The sequence below is a fragment of the Acinonyx jubatus genome, chromosome C1 (genome assembly GCF_027475565.1).
Source record: "Acinonyx jubatus isolate Ajub_Pintada_27869175 chromosome C1, VMU_Ajub_asm_v1.0, whole genome shotgun sequence".
NCBI classification, from domain to species: domain Eukaryota; kingdom Metazoa; phylum Chordata; class Mammalia; order Carnivora; family Felidae; genus Acinonyx; species Acinonyx jubatus.
In genome coordinates this window covers 24,888,039-24,905,388 of record NC_069381.1, presented here as the reverse complement: position 1 = coordinate 24,905,388, position 17,350 = coordinate 24,888,039, and the positions used below count along the sequence as shown (strand labels likewise).

At 52.4% G+C, this 17,350-nt stretch overlaps 1 protein-coding gene across 5 annotated transcripts in view; it reads right to left on the bottom strand.

Moving 5' to 3' along the window:
- Window positions 1-2,142: 2,142 nt before the first annotated feature.
- Window positions 2,143-17,350, bottom strand: part of ZNF362 (zinc finger protein 362) — a 40,454-nt gene continuing 25,246 nt past the window's right edge. For all 5 annotated transcript variants that reach the window (XM_053210983.1, XM_053210986.1, XM_053210990.1 and 2 more), the window contains 4 exons: window positions 16,803-17,027; window positions 7,883-7,961; window positions 7,613-7,771; window positions 2,143-3,951 (listed from right to left, as the gene is read on the bottom strand). In XM_053210983.1, coding sequence (XP_053066958.1) covers window positions 3,835-3,951; window positions 7,613-7,771; window positions 7,883-7,961; window positions 16,803-17,027 — 580 coding nt within the window. In that variant the 3' untranslated portion in view covers window positions 2,143-3,834. The remainder of the gene's footprint in view (window positions 3,952-7,612; window positions 7,772-7,882; window positions 7,962-16,802; window positions 17,028-17,350) is intronic.

The following is a 17,350-nucleotide window of genomic DNA, read 5'->3' as shown; positions in this document are numbered from 1 at the left end:
GGTGAAAAGCTGCCAGTCCTCCCAGTCCTCGGAGTGCCGCTTCTGCATGCAAAATCTTCACCTGCCCCTGCTGCCCCACCCTGCCAGGCCAGCTCAGATGTCATCTCCAGAAATCCCCAAACACCAGCAGCTGTCTAGCCAGAGTTCACTGGTCATAAGGGATTTAGATCCACCGGGGCCATGTCAAATAATAACAATTACACTTACTGGTACTTAGTATGCACTGGGCAAAGTTTGAAGCATTGGACATATATTGATTCATTTAATCCCCACATCCACCACCCTATATGTTGGTTGCTGTCGTTTCCCTCATTTTACGTATGAGAAAATCAGGCACAGAGAGGTTAAGTGACTTGCCCGATGTCGTGCCACCAGCAACTTAAATTCACTGATGTGAGAACAAGCAGGAAATCAAACCTACCCGGAAGATGGAGATCCAAAGTCAGGAACCGAGTCTGACGCAGGCTCTATCCAGGTCTTCTCTGTCCGCCTCTGCTTCTGTCTGCTTCTGTCCTGCTTGTGTGTGGCCCAACAGACGTCCCTACCCCTGGGCCACGGGCTCTTCCGGGCTCCTGCACTGGACCTCTTCCTAATTCACGGACCGGAAAATCTGATTGGAGAGTCAGCCAGTGGTGTGCTGGCAAATGTTTAGCAACTGGCTCCTCCAGGAAAAAGAAAGCCCAGATTTGTAGCCTTCGCCAGTTTCTGTTGTAGAAACCCCACCATGGCCGATTCAACACCACCACATCCACCAAATGTGGAGTCGGCCACGTGCGTGTGGTGTGCACAACCCACTCATGAACCAGGACAGCCAACGCATCCCGCTGGCACCATTGCTACCATCGGTCTAAGACTTCAACGGCTGAGTCAAATGTCCACTGCTGGCCACTCGGTTGTGGCTGGGATCGGGTCAAGTGATGCAAACATGGCCGCCAGAGCTCACCCCTTAGCACAGCAGGCTGTGGGAGGTCAATTTCCAAGAACGCCTTGAGGCCCGTGAGGTTACCGAAGACAGGTTCCTGGCTACTCCATATCCATTTACCCCTCCTCATGTCAACACATCTGGTTTCCTTTTGGGGAGATGTACTACAGATTGGGGTTTCACCTGATGCTCCAGGCCTAGAGCATGGGCTGTAGGTCTAAGCCAATCAAGTATAGACATTCTGGTCATGGTGATTGGTTCAGGGATGGGACCTACCCCAGTCCCAACCAGCAAGACCCAGATATTTGCTGGGGCTTCTAGAAGAGAGAGAGGCTTGACTGCAGGAAACCCTGCGGGGAGCCTGTGAGGCTGGAGCTGCTGACCCCCTCCCCCCACCCCCAGGAGGCTGAGGGTGAAACCAGCTCTTAGAACAAAGCAAAGTGGAGAGCTGGAGACACAACAGTGAGCCCTGAGGCTGGCCTGACTCCCGCACTGTCCTGTTATGAAAGCCAATAAATCCTTGTTTGGGTTGGACTTTCTACACCTGCAGCCACATCTTGACTCACAAGGCCTGTGAGGGCTCAGAGTGAATTCCTGAAGGCGAGCTCCATGGTGACTCTTGGTAGAGTCACTTCTGTCTCACTCAGAATGCCCCACAGAGGACCAGCCTTGATAAACTCTGGGGTCATTAATTCCTGCATCTCCCTCCTCCACAATCAAAACATTGACCCACGTGGGAAAAGTGGATTGAAGGGGACTTCTTGGTTCCCTCAATCATGGGAATCGTGTCCCAGTCAGGGCACTTGAGGTGGACTCCCGAAGATAGGCAGGGTACTGGGATGTGGCCGCCCCCCCACCTGGGAGCGGGGGCTGTGAACCCCACTGGACCCCATACATCCAAAAAGGCTTCATTCAGAATGAGACAAACCTGGGTGAGACGTGTGTTCCTGCCACTTAATTACAGCATGATCCTCGGCAAAAACAACAACAACGAAACAGAAACGAAAAAAAAACCCCTCTTGGTTTTCTGCCTCCTTCATAGGGGGCCATAGGGTGCCAGGCACCGAGCACTTGGCTCAGCAGCTGGGGTGAGGCCAGCCCACGGGAAGGGGCCATTTCCCTCCTTCCCCAAGTCTGGGGGGCGGGGGAGGGGAGAGGAGCAATGGAAAAGTGCCCCCCAGCCCCGCCCTCGCACGGAGCACGCGAGACACCACCGCCACCCAGGTGCAGGTACAGTTTATTCTTCACAACAGAGAAATACAAAGAGCAGAGGGTTTGGGATTCTTGGTCTCTCGCCCCATGTAGTGTCTTCCCCCACACTGGATTTTTATTTTGCTCCCCACCCCTTCTCTTAAATAGAATGCAAACCTGTTTCCTGAAGCATTGAGGGGCACCTGCCCTCACCTCCCTGCCACCAAGATGCAGACTGAGAAGCCGACAGACTGTTTTCTCTTTTTTAATAAGGTAACTAGTTCTAGATATGGTGGCCTGGAGGTCCCATAGAAAAAAGCAAATGGGGTGTTAACAGTATGTATAACAGCGTATTTACAGGGTAGTAACATGCGGACAAAAAGCTACAATACTGAGTATCCGACGACGCAAGTCAAACAAAGGGGTGGGGGCTGGGGCAGAGAACCCCATGGGAAAAAAAACCCCAGGAAACGTTAAACTGGTAAATCAATGGCGAGTTAAGGCTTAAAAAGTGTATAAAAATAACACAGTTAATATTCAAAACGGAACTCCAGATACAGAATATATAGATGAGTTTCTGTCTAGTTTTTTTTTTTTTCCCCGGGGGATGAAGGGGGGCTTCTCCGGGCTCTGTACATAGTTCCTATATACATGGACACGCATGGCTTTCAGATCGGGGTATGTCTGTGGGGGCTGAGGGCAGGGTCTGCTCCTGGGACCCTCCTCCCCGAGGATCCCTTCCCTGCCGAGGGGCCTAGGGCCTGGACTGGGGATTCCCCCCTTCATGACAGGGAAGACACATAACCCCTCCCTGGGCACTGCCCCATCTGGAGGAAATTCTGGAGGGGGGGTCCTAAGCCTAGGCCCACTCCCTCCCCACCCCCCTGCCCACAGTCTGGGATGGTGGGAGAGGTAGCCAATAGGTTTCCTGGCCAGCACCGAGGTAGACTGGGGTGGTCTTCAGGGCAGTGGAGGGCCAGGTCTTACCCAGCCCACCCTCACCCCATTTCCCTGGGCCTGTGCCCAGCCCAGCCCAACGCTGCACCCTTTGGTCCTGTGGATCTCCCAGCCCCTCTCCTGTTTTGCCTCCTGAAGCCCGGGCAGCCCCAGGAGCTGCCTCATCCCTCTGCTCAGTAATGCCCAGGGTGTAGCCCGAGAGGTTGGAGCTGGGCACCTAGGGGTGAGTGGCTCACTCCAGATGCTTCCTGTCCCCTCCCACCTGGCGGGGGGGGGGGGTCCCCTTTGCAGTCCAGAAACCCAGGCCTGAGCCTTCCCTCAAGACCTGAGGCTGTGGCAAGAGAAGGTCCCACGCTGCCCTCTGGTTCTCTGTGTCCATCTGTCCGATTCTTTTCATTTCTCGGTCTTAGCAGCACCAACTTCTTGGCCAATAAATATCTTTTTTGTTATTTCCAAAACAAACTTAAAAACAAAAACAGTGAAGCAAGTGGAGGGTGGGGAACAAAAAGAAACCCAACAGAGAGGTTCAAAGTGCTCTGAGATCGTCTTTGGATGCCACCAAAACAGTCCAGAATCTTGCAGTTGGCCTGGCCGCCCCCGGAGCTGGACCGGGCAGGGCTTCTGCAGCCCAGGCTTTCTGGAAGGTCAGGAAGGTCATGAGAGAGCTCGGCTGTTCCTGGAGGGCCCCTGGAGGAAGCTGGGGCCTGGTGCTGCCTGGGTCTGTGTCTGCCAGTGGGCAGGGTGGGGCGGCGCCTTGGGTCGGCTCAGATGAGGGAAATTCGCACCGGGATGCCGGGGGACTCCGTCCTCTGGGGCGAGTGATGGCTCACCAGGTGCTCCACCACCGTGTGTTTGGACATGTGCTTCATCAGGTAGGTCTCCTGTGGGCAGGGGTGAGATTCAGAACATGCAACCCTCGGCAAGACACGCAGGGGAGGCTGCAGTTCCCACAAGTGGCCACGGGAGGGCTCCGTGGTAGGTGGGCCAGCTGGTGGCGAGCAGCCCGGCTCTAGGCCATCAGGTGGGCAGTGAGCATCGGTTCTAGCGATGATGCTGCACTGCCGCCACGTGTGGGTGCTGGCCCGTTTACCAGACTGTGAGCCCACAGCATGCCAGCTGAAGAGCTGGCACGCACCAGGCTCGTCCCTCAGAAGTGCCCACCTGGACCTCCTGAGGGCCAGGCCAACTGGCTGCACCTCAGCCTGCCTGGGGGATCGAGCACAGCCGCCCCCATCTGGCCGGTGCTCCAGCAAGGGAAAAGCAGGAGGCCTTGGTCTGAGCTGGGTCCTGCCACCTCGTAGCAGTGGAACCTCAGATACGTCATCTCGTATGTCCAAGCCTCCTCTTGAAGGAACCACCTCAAAGGGTCGCTATGGCAGATAGAGCTCCCAGCACGCGGTAAGGGTCAAGGGGACTGTTCCTCCCCCAGTCTCTACTCTGGATTCCAGGCGGTGGTGGGAGCCCCAGCCTCTGCCACCCCACCCCCCCCATGCAATCCTCCCTTGGGAAGAAGCCGGACCTGATAGGACCGGTGACTTGGGGAAGCACAAACTGGGCATGCTCGGCTCGTCCCCTGACTGTCCCCATGGCTCTGCTGAGTCTGACCTGAGGCACCCACAACTGGGCGCGTGAGGGGACCCGCGGGCTCACCTGCAGGCCCGGAGGCCCTCACACTCAGGTGGAAGGAAGTGGGAATACCTGGTGAGCCACCACTCGCCCCACAGGACAGAGTCCCCCAGTCTCAAACATCACCTTGCTCAGAATCAGTCATGTAGAGGAAGCCCTCAAATGTGGTGGCAACAGGCTATCAACACCACCAGAGGGAAAGCCTCAGCAGCACGCAAACTAGGAAACTACTCTTCAGTGAATACACTGCAAAGAAAAAAACGACCCGGGTGGGGGCAGGGGCACAGGGTGGGGATCAACAGACTAAAAGATATATTGACAGGGTACAATGTAGGGATCTTCCTTGGATCTTGATTACAAAATCAAATTGGAAGTAAACAAAATGCTGGCCTAATTCAGGAGACAGAAAATGTGAACGCTGACCGGGTAGCTGATGGTACCAAGGACTTAAGGAAATTGTAAAGATACCGTGGACATGTTAAAAAAGAGGAGTCCTCCTGTTTAGAGACAGAGTGAAAATTTTCAGATGAAACAACATAATGTCTACAGAGACATTATAGGGACAGAAAATAGGGATATGGATGAGCCAAGATTGGTTGATGGTTCTGGGGGCTAATGGGAACGTGGGGGTTCACTCTTCTAAAATATTTCTTTTATGTATTAAAGTAGTTTAAAATTCAATCCATTAAAATGTTTTTTGTTTTTTTTTTTTAAAGGTATGTCACTGGGGCGCCTGGGTGGCTCAGTCGGTTAAGCGTCCAACTCTTGATCTCGGCTCAGGTCGTGATCTCACACTTCATGAATTTGAGCCCCGAGTCAGGCTCTGTGCTGACAGCACGGAGCCTGCTAAGGATTCTCTCTCTCTCTCCCTCTCCCTCTCTCTCTCTCTCTCTGTCTCTGCCCCTCCCCTGCTCGCTTGCATGTGCCCTCTCACACGCGCGCTCTCTCTCGCTCTCAAAAATATAAAATAAAATAAACATTAAAAAAAAAAAAGATGTCAGGGTACCTGACTAGCCCAGACAGTAAAGCATGTGACTCTTGATCTCAGGGTCCCGAGTTCAAGCCCCACATTGGGCATGGAGCCTACTTAAAAAAATATCATGCCAACTATACTTTACTTAAAAATAAATTTAAAATAAAGGTAATTATTCTTGTTCTAGAGAGTCCAGTCAGGCCCAGTTCTAGAGAGTCCAGTCACCGCAAGACAGGTGAGCTGGGACACCCCCGCTGCCTCCAGAATTCAGACAGACTCCATCTAGAATCTCACTCATGGACGCCTGTGGTCCCTCCCCTGGGAGCAGATGTGAGGAGGTGGGTGTCCAGAACTTGAGGCCGACACCAGCTGACGGTCAGCCGGCTGAGTGGGGCTCCTAGGTCTCTGGGGTGCCCTGCCTCTCCCCTTGGGGCCCTTTCCCTGCAGGTTCTGCCCTCTGTCTTTCAACTCTCCTCTGCCCTTTGAACTCCAGGGAGGGAGCAGTGTCATGAACCCAGTGCTCAGCAACCACAGGCCTGGCTGGCACCTGCCATACTCCTCACCACCCGCCGTGTGCCCCCTCCAGTCAGTGACCTCTCAAAAATATCCTCCCGGACAGTCCCCTCCCCCCAGTGGCTTCCCATTCTACCTGGCAAATATCCAAACTCCCTAACAAGGCCCCACAGCCCCGTGTGACCTAATCCTCTTTCAGTTCCTGGAACCTGCCAGGCTTGTTCCACCTCAGGGTGTGCTCCTGCTTCGAAGTTTCTCACCCTCCTTACCCTTCAAGGCTTCATTGAAATGTTACCCTCTCCCCTGACCTACCCAGACCTACGTCCCTTTCTCAATTCCGTTCTAGCCTCCCTGCTGCTTTATCAACCTATGTTTCCTTCAGACCAGTGGTTCTCAGGCAGAGGTGACTTCACCGCCTGCCCCAGGACATTTGGCAACGTCTGGCATTTTGGGTTGTCACAGCCTGGGGAGGGACAGCTAGTGCACAGAGGCCAAGGATGTATCTAACATCCTACAATGCACGAAACAGTCCCCGAGCACAAAGGTACCCTGCCCAAATGTTAACATGCACCGAGGACGAGAAACCCTGCTTACAGCAATTACCATAATTTGTCATTCCATATTTATTTGTTGGTTACTTGTTTAATATCTGTCTCCAGCAGTAGAGTCCAATCTCCCTGGGGGCAGAGAATATGTCTGTTTGATTCATCCTGACTCCAAATAGCCTGGCACAACTGTTCAGTAAACACTGAGAGAATAAATCATTGTATTAGCGGATGTTTATTAGGCACTGGCTCTGCTGGCCAACAGCCCTGTGAGTTGAGAACTGTTACCTCGTCATTTTACAGATGAGGAAATTGAGGCTCAGTGATCTCTGTCTGGATTTGCATGGGGGTCTATTAACCAGAATATCTGATTAGCTGGAGACGCACACACACTCAGGTGATTTGCCCAGCCTCCCTCTTCTTGCTGAAAGGCCCTTGCTTAGGGAAATTCCCACCCAGGGACAGAGGGTCGGATGAGATGACCTTTCTGGTACTGCTCAGGCCTTTCCTGAGATGAGGAAGCTCTGGGCCGAGCCACTGCGCCCTCTTGTGGCCACGATGGGGGTTGTAGCTTGCCCAGCGGGGAAGGCCCTTCCCCGGCTCTGGCTCTGGAGAGCAGGGTGCCTGGCCCCCCACCACTGCCTTCAGTGTTCCGGGGCCTGGAGGAAACCAGGCGGCTACAGGCCGCCAAGAGGCTGGAGGCTCGGCCCAGGGCAGCCAGAAACAGAACTGGGGAGCCGAAACCCTGGCTCTGCCACTCATCGTGATCTCGGGGAGTCACTTCCCCTCTCTGGGCCTCAGTTTCCTTGTCTGCAAAGTGGGGAGAATCAAGATGGCTGAGGCCACGGGAGAGGAAGAGGTCCCCCGAGGACCCCAGGCACTCACCGAGGTGTAGGCCCGCCCGCACATGCTGCAGCAGTAGGCCTTGGCGTGCTTGATGGCGTGGGCGGAGAGGTGGATCTGCAGGGACGCGGAGTCCGAGTAGGCCCGGTAGCAGTTGGGACACTTGTAGGGCTTGTCCTTGTTGTGCTGGCGCTGGTGAGACTGTGGGGAGCACAGAGGGGTCAGGGGCCAGCCGGGGCTCCCCCCAGCCCCACCCCGGCTTGGGCTCCCTTTGCAGGGGGCCAGGCAGGCAAGGGGCAGGCGGGCACTCACCTGGAGGTTGGAGAGCTGAGTGAAAGCCTTTTCGCAGCCAGGATGTGGGCACTTGTAGGGTCTGTCGCCTGTGTGGATTCTGCAATGGGCAGTGAGGTGGAGTCCCTGACAGATACCGTGGGCCGGCTCCGGCCCCCCAGGCCCTTGGATGGCCTGCACCATATATCTGACTCCCAAGCCGCCGTATCTCCACTCCATACACTCCCCAGAGAGCCCCAGGCAAGGGCCAGGGACTTCACAGGTACCCCCTTCTCCTTCCTTCTCTGGCCTCCCATTGCCGGTCTGTAACCAGAGCCCTCCTGCTCCCCACAGCTCCCTGCTGAACCCCGCTCACCGCCAGCGCCCACTCAAGACACCCGGCCCAGCCTCCCAGCCTCAGGGGCCCGAGTTGACTGCTTTCTGCCCCTCTCTTCTTAAAAACCCACCTACAGACCACCACTGAAAGAACACAGATCCACAGCTTTGCCAGGAACGTGCCTGTCCACTCTGCCTCTTGCCTTCAGAAGGAAATGTCTCTGACTGGCTCCCAACTTCTGTCCCCTGCCCTGTCCCCACATCAGATTCATGTCTGGGATGGCTACCTGGTCACCCCAGCTACTGAGAGAATGCAGGACGGGGAGGCCCGGCAGTTCAGCCCTCTCTGTCCTTCCTGTGAGCCCTCTGTCCCCTCCCACTCCTGGGTTCTCATCCTGGCTGCACCAGCTACTAGCTGGGCGACCCTGGGAAAAATCACTGAGCCTCGGTTTCCTCATCTGCAAAATGAGCATAAAAATATGACCTCACGTCACTTTGTGAAGATTATGTTAGATAATACGTGTTAAGGGGTTTGGCCAAGTGTTGGCACAAAGTCCGCACTCAGTCAACACTTGCCAGTATTACCATCATTCATTCATTCATTCATTCATTCACTCAACATTCATTACGCTGGGTAGCCCTGTGCCAGGCACCACGCTTGGTACTTAGAATGAACAAAACAGACAGAAAACCACTGCCTCATGGAAACAAAAAACAAACATGAAATAAGTAAGTAAATCCCACATAGAAGGTAATAAGTGCTGTGAGAAGACAGAGAATAAGGTGGGGCGGGGGGGGGGCGGAGCACGGATGCCGGGGGGTGGGGATTCAGTTTTAAACCACGAGGTCAGGGTGGGCCTCACTGAGCAGGTGACTCCAGAGTGATGACTCAAAGGTGGACGGCTGGATTTTCTGTTCAGGTCAGTGATGCTGCTCGTGCCTGCCTGACAGCCCAGGGGGCCCAGGTGAGGACGGAGGTGGGCCCAGACAGGTGCACAGATGCCCCAGAGCCCCATCTTCCGTGCAAGCCCTCCGCGATCAGCCTGAGCTTGTCTTCAGTCACCTGTTCTGGCAAATCCTCTCCGCCAAGTAGGTGGGCCGTGAAATGCTGGCCGTCCTGAACGCTGTTTGCCTAATTTGCCACCAAGCATCAAGGGAAGGGAGAACCCAGCCCTGGTCACACGGTGTCCCTAATGCCCCAGGCCACCTCACCGAGGCGGCTTGCTCTGCCCATCAACAAACTCATCAAACTAAGGTCCCTGTCCCAGCAGGCCCCATGCTGGATAGGCTTGAATAAACAACATTCCCCGCCATCAGGAAGACATTGGCTGCCCACCGTGAACACGGTAAGAGTCCAGACTCCTTAGTGTGTCATTCAAGGCCCTTCATCGTGTGCTCTGGCCTCACCTCCCTGCTCCTATGCACCCTGCATCCTGGTCCAAGATCCATTTCTCACCCGGCAACCTTGTCTGACTAATGATTCTGCCCACCAAACCTGTGATCCGGATGCAACCTCAGTACAGGGGCCACACCCCGCCCACCATCTCCTCTATGCAACAGGGAGGAGGGCAAGCACAGGGCCCAGTCTCAGATGCCAAGGCCAGAGCCAGCTCACAGGCTGCACAGAAACCTGCCAAGTGGAGCTGGGTTGGCCTGATTTTGAGAACCCCATTCTACCTGCACATTTCTGGATGTCATGTATCTGGAAACATCATTCCAACCATGGCACCCTGTCCCCACAATGGAAGGACCTTAATGGCCATCTGGACTGACACAACCCCTCCGTTCCATCCTCCCCTCACCCCCTCCAGGGCTGGGGAATTCATTCAGTTGGGGTCAGGTGGTAGAGGGGACTAAGGGACCCCAGGGCATGTGCTGATTTTGTCTTAACCCCTCCAGGGCTCACCCCAGAGTCCTTGCCTCCCACCGCTGCTCTCCCCTGCCCCCAGCCTCTGGCCCCACCAGCCTCCCCGACCCCACTAGACTCCAAGCTCCTCCCTTTATCCAGGCTGCCCCCTCTTCCGGGCACACTCTTCCCCAGCTAATACCCGGTGAAAACCCACACTCCTGTTCTCAGCGTAAAAGCCCCCGATTGGGCGGCCTTCCCTGAGCCCCCACAGCAGGCCTGGGCCCAGCAGCCCACCCCCAAGCAATGTGTATTTTGTCACTGCCTAGTCACTGTTTCCTGGGCTGCCTCCTGAGGACAAGGACTCCCCTGGGCTTGTTCACCAGCATCACCCCAGGGCCCAGCCAAGAGGACCCTGTACATAGGCAGGGACTGAATCAAAGAGGGTTTTCTCTCTGATGTCGGTCACTGGCAACAGTAATATGCTCAACATAGCCAATGACGTCCATCCTCAGATATAGGATGCAAGTATTTGTTGACTGACTGCACCCTCCAAAGGTCCTTCCTCAGGGCCCCAGCCAAGCCCTCTGGAGACAGAAAGCCCCCTGTGGCCTCCCAGTCCCAGTACCACAGCTGCCTGGCCTCCTCCCTGGACTCCCAGCAGCAGCCTCTCCCCTCCTGGCCTCCGCCACAGCAGCAGCGCAGGGATCTGACCTCGTCATGGCCCTGCCTGGCGACCTCCACTGTCTCCCCCTTTTCCAGGACAGAGTCCAAACCCTGTGACCCAGCATTCAAGGCCTTGGTTTCTAAAGCCTCCCCCTCCACCACTGCTCTCCCTGGAAGGGAGTCTTTCCAACTTTCCAGTGAGCTACGCACATGAAGACACCGCCCCCCCCCCCCCCCCCCACCCCCCGAGCAAGCCTCTGAGCCTGTGCTCATGCTGCCGCCCCTGCCGGGAACACCTCCCCCGACTCCACCCCTGCTCAGTTCCAACATCAGACTCCTGTCTCCACAGGGCATCTTCTCTGTAGGGGAGCACCCAGCCCGCTACCCACATGCGCTCACATGTGCGGACCACAGGCAGCGCAGGGGGGCCGAACTGAAATCAGTGCCCCTGGACCGCCACAGCCCCCCACCCTGGGGCCCCGAAGACTCGCCCTGCGGTAGCTGGCACCTCCACCCATAGGAGCTTCTTCCGCAGCCCCTTCCTCCCTGTGACGCACGGGCTCCTGGGGGATCTGGGCTCAAATCTCACTTCTGCCTCCTCGTAGCACAGTGACCTTGGGCAAGTGACTTTGCCTCCCTCAACCCAGTTTCCTCAGTCCGAAAATGGCGATAATAATACGGATTGTAATGACCATAAGGATTCAGTGACTTCTTCGAAGGGTGTTCATGAGATACTTCCTATTTAAGATAAACAGGTTATACAAACCAAGAAGGAGAATTTATTCAATGTTTAAATAAAATTATGGACAATTCATCAGTTCTCATTTTTTCTTTTATTTCCCAGGTAATAAATTACACTGAACGACTTCAGCCGGGTGAATGCTTTGGAACTAACACAACGGTAGGGTCAGCCCAAGTTAACCTTCCTTGAGATGACTCACTCTCCGTGCCACTTTTCAGATTCGCTACCTCTTCTTTAGAAACACAGCTTCACACTACAGGAGGACTTCGTATGGAAACACCCGCCTCGGGGCCAGGCACACGGGCGTCCTGGACACAGGCTAGTTGTGGGTAGAATTTGACTACCGTTACGATCATCAGACTCGAGAAAAACGGAATGACGCCTACCCCTGCCACCAGTACGCCTACCCCGGCACACGCACACAAACGTCACATAGTTGAGAAAACAAATGCAAACCGGTCTGCAGCCTGAATAGATAAACACATCCGGTCACTCGAGCCTCTTCCTAGACCTCACCTACCCACTCACAAAACGGGTGCGATCCCCGACTTTTGCCTTGTAAGGCTGCAGGTACATGACCTCACACTCGTGCTAACTGCTGTCACAGGTGTGACAGATGCCATTTTTCTATGCTGACCAGACTCTCTGCAAAGTTCTGCTGACTTTCTTTTGAAATACATGTGGTTTTTATTATTTACGGGGCCACCCCTGAACTCTGGACTTCTGGAACACTCTGCCAGCTACCTGCGTTTCCTTACTTGTTTTGTCTTCCTTTCACGGAGGAAAGCCCCACCAAAGTGCTTCAGCACATCGAAACCACGTTGCCCCCCAGAATGCTTCCAGGCACATCTTTCTCCATAACCAGAGTCATCTTGCTCAACCTGTTTCTAACTCTATTTCTATTACGTAACCAGGGCTGGTTCAGCCTTGGATGTGACCTTCTTTTATTCCCCTCATTACTGGCATCACCCTTGGAAGATGGATTTGATTATGTGCCTTGACTGTCTGGTTTTCTACGGAGGGGCAAAAAGCAGGAAAGAGTCTCTGTGGAACGGCAGGAAACAAGGAACCTGGAATCTGGTTGCTTCTTTGTGTTTAGCTTTTTGTTTGTTTGTTTGTCTAACGGATTCTGGAACTTGTATTCGGGACACCCACCTCTTTGTCACTGGGTGAGGACACATCGGTTTAATTATATGTGTCACTGTCTAATGACTAACAATTTGTCTCTAATGTTAATAGGACCCTCTTCTATTGCTTGTTTGGTTTCCCACCATTATGCACTCAAATCACTCGAGGAAAAAAAAAATGTGTGTCCTTGGGAATGGAGAGCAATCCCTGGATGAGGAACATCAGCAAAATCCCCTCCTTCAAAGGCCTGTGAAATTTTTGTTGCTTTTTTGGTCACAGTCTTGATGAGTATTTTAAAACAAAGGTTTACTTCTGAAAAAACTAGGATTCCTCCTAATTATCACTACTTGCTACTGTGTTTCTTTTTTTTTTTTTTTAAGTTTATTTTTGAGAGAGAGACAGACAAAGCATGAGTGGGGGAGGGGCAGAGAGAGAGGGAGACACAGAATCCGAAGCAGGCTCCAGGCTCTGAGCTGTCAGCAAAGAGCCTGATGCAGGGCTCCAAATCACAAACCGTGAGATCATGACCTGAGCCGAAGTCAGACGCCCAACCTACTGAGCCATTCAGGCGCCCCATTTAAAAAAAATTGGTTTTTGAATGTTTATTTATTTTTGAGAGGGAGAGACAGAGCGTGAGCAGGGGAGGAGCAGAGAGAGAGGGAGACACAGAATCCGAAGCAGGCTCCAGGCTCTGAGCTATCAGCACAGAGCCCGAACCGGGGCTCGAACTCACAGACTGAGAGATCATGACCTGAGCTGAAGTCAGACGCTCAACCGACTGAGCCACCCAGGTGCCCCATTACTACCAAACCAATGCTCATACCTTACCTAGGCTGCCCACCTTGTGCCCTAGCCTTCTCGAATCCAGGCCCCCAATCAGAATAATGTTATCAAAGTATCTTTTACACCCAAACGCTCTTGGACTTTCCAGATGGCCACCAGGCAACACCAAAGAGTTCCTTCTTTGCTTTACTAAAAGAGGGCATGCTCCAAATGATTGAGCATTTTGTATTTTCTGTATTTTTAATTAGCCAAACACTAGAGCGAGGGCTGTCCTATGAAGATACTAGTGTAAGGCAGCTGGCAAATCAAAAAAAGAGATGGCCAATCTCCCTGCATTAATTTTATATTTTATGTGTGTATATACATACAGAAAATGTATTATACACTTATATTCATTTTATATGTGTGATAATATGAACTTATACAATTACATAGTATATCATACAGAATTATATATGCTATATAATATAAATATATACATTTGGGCACTTTTTAAAATGCAGACCAAAAAACAGTAACTTATTTTCACGTACAATAAAAATCAAAAAGACATGTCCTTATGAGCACTAGGTGTTATATGTAAGTGACGAATCACTAGGTTCTAATCCTGAAAACAATACTCCACTGTATGTTAACAACTTGAATTAAAAAAAAAAAAAAGATTTTGTTCTACATTTAACTAACTACACTTACCAATTAGTGACAGTTACAACACGTCTTATGAGATAAAAGAGTCTGAAGATGGGTCGATGCCCTTGCTGCCTAAAATCTGTTCTTAATCTTAAATATTGATCATGCAATATATCGTAATAAAAGACTACACTCTCCTCCACTCTGACATTGTTGATTGTTGCAATAAATGGACCAGAGTCATTTGGTCTCAGCAACAGATCTGATGTCCCCCTCACACCTGCCAAAAGACCTCTGCTTCAGGTCTGAAGTTGAGTCTTCTGAAGAAGACATCAAGAGATTACGGGCTCAGTAGAGGACTACAGCACACGCACTTAGTTCTTTATGCTCCAGAGAACAGATGAAGGGGCACAGCTTCCAAACGGACACCATCACCTCGAGCAGACACTGTGTGAGGCCAAGCCAGGGTCCCAGAGTCTTCACTCCAGAAGCAGGCAAGTTGGCAAAGCAGACTAACCACCCGAGATCAGCAGAACAGGAATTATGACTTTGGACGGAATGAAAGTGATTTAGTTGGGGTTAATTTCTATTTCCTAAAGGGCATATGAGAAAACCCATTTCTTCTTTGATCTACCTCTAATCCTCAATTTAAGCTATCTTTGAACAAGGAATAAAATACTCAGACCGGGGTGTCTGGGTGGCCCAGTCAGTTAAACGACCGACTTCAGCTCGGGTCACGATCTCACGGTTTTTGAGTTCGGGCCCCACGTCGGGCTCTGTGCAGATAGCTCAGAACCTGGAGCCTGCTTTGGATTCTGTGTCTCCCTCTCTCTCTGCCTTTCCCCCACTCACACTCTGTCTCCTTCTCTCTCTCAAAAATAAATAAATATTAAAAAAAAAAAAAAACCCTGCTCCGACCAACTGCCAACAATTTGAGACCATTTGCTCTTCGTGACCATTAGTTTGGTAAATAGGGCCAGTAAGAATCTGTCCTCCTTCCCAACAGGATATAGTTGGGTAAATCAAATTTGTAACCACCACCATGCCAGAAATGTCACATTTGAAGACAAATTTCATTTCATTATAGTATTAGATTACTATAAGCCTGATAGTAAAACACAAGGACTGTCCTTCACATGTGGGAATGTGGGCTCCCTAAGGCTCCAGGAAACTGGACCAGATCTGCTCCCTGGCTTATGGAACCCCAGCCTTCAAGGTGACACATGAAGTTACTCCTGCCAGCCCGAAACGCCAACGCACTGGGTTGGGCGGGGGGGTCTCCAAAAACAAGGTACCCTTTCCATCACAGGCTGTACAGGCACAACCCAACAGGTGAACTGGATCCTTCCAGGTTACTGATCTTAAATAATATCATGAGGAATTTTTTCACACACAGAGTAAAAGGAGGACCCAGGGGTTTTGTGAAATCTGACGGAAGTTAGCTCTCAAACCTTAGTATTGTATGCTCTAACCAGCAGGACTTTCTTTCTTCATCAATACCTCGTTACACATGCCTGTGTCCAGAAAACTGGCCAAACTTTAAAAAATAATCAAAGTAATGACAAAAAATCAGAAACCTGCGGAGAGAAAGTTCTGTGGTCAGATCCTTATGCCTCAGGAGGCGCAGGACCGGGAGAAACCACGGATGCCTTGTCCTACTGACACTCTGCCATGTGTTTCCTACCATCAAACCTACACATTATGCCTCCGAGTCCAAGGAACAGACAAAGCACTCTGTGCCCCGCGATAAAGCACACAAAGGCAATGGATGCGTATGAATAAATCACAAAAAGAACAACAGTTTAACCTAAAAATAAAAACTAGGGTCTCTCTGTCTAGCATCAGTCCTCAAAAGAGACAACATTTGAGCACTTCCTGCAAGTTACAAGCTCCACACAAAAACATTACCCCTGACTTTTACAAAGCAGATAGCGGCCAACGCATAGCAATGCTCACAGATGCTATCACCAGGGGAGAGAAAACCTCTGTGTTTCTTCCCCTCTGAAGAGATGAACTGCAATCTTGGTAACCTTTGGTTTGTTTCTCTAAACACCTATGGTGTTTTTATTTGGCGGGTGGATAGTCAGTCTTTCTGATGTCTGTACTCCCCTGCAAAAACTTGTCTTTCCTGAAAGCATTTGTATTTCTGAATCTCTCTCTGACATGCTCGACTAGACTGTACGCCTATAAGGACAGGGAGTTTTGTCTGTTTTGTTCATTGCTGCGCTCCCAGAACCTAGAATCATGTCTGTCTTATGGTAGAGGCTCTGCAAATACTTGTCAAATGGATGAATCACATGACCTATAAAAGATAGTTCTATTTATTCCACAAATATTAAACAAATGCCCAGGTGCTTATTACGTGCCACACACTGGGGATATGGGGATGGACGGGACCAAGCCCTTGCCTTCAAGAGCCATCAATATATTTGGAAGTTGGGAAAAGAAGCCGGCAAGGACAAGACAGCCTATCGCGCTACCGTGATGGGGATGCGTAGGGCCTGTCGGGGCGTGGGGAGGCTGGGCTGAGAGATGGCTAGGAGAGGCCAGAGAAAAAGGATAAAGATGGGGGAGGGTGTTTCAGGCAAAGGACATAGCAGGTGAGACACAGTGGGAAGGGTGGCATAGTAGTGACAGCAGAAGCCCGTGAGGTCCACAGAGGTCATATCACCAAAGGCTTCAAATGCCAAGTAAAGGAGTTTGGTCTTGACCCTCGGGGCAGTGGGCACCTAGAGAAGGTCCTTGCCCCTCCTGCACCAGGTCCATGCACCCGGCGCAGGTGCTGAGCTGGAATCGGCTGCAGGGGGTGCAGCACCAGGCGGCCCACTCACCTGGTGTGCTGCTGGAGGTGGGAGAGCTGTCGGAAGGACTTATCACAGTAGGAGCAGTGGTAGGGCTTGACGCCCAGGTGGATGCGCAGGTGCTGGGCCAGGTAGGAGGCGTTGGCAAAGGACTTGGAGCAGTGCGGGCACTTGTGGGGCTTGGCCTCGGTGTGTGACTTGGAGTGAATTTGCATCTCAGACTTGGTGAAAAAGGTCAGCGGGCACACCTTACACCTGTGGGGTAAGAGGCACGTTCACACCTGGGAAGACGGCCACCGCCACCACCCCCGCCCCGCCCCTGCCCTCTGCCAGTATACTGCTCAGGGCACCTTCCACAGCACCCAGACCTTGCATCTGGGCACAGAGCTTCCTTGTGAGGAGCCCAGGGGTACAGGCTCCCAGCCTGGACACCCTCCAATCTGGAGGCAGAGGCTCTTCCCCCAGGGGCCCATTCCCAGCAGTGGGGGAAACGGTTTCCATTTCCCAGGGAAGACAGGCCTGGCAATCCTGGGAAGGTGTGCCCAGGGCCACATGACCTAACTTTGAGAGTAAGAAGT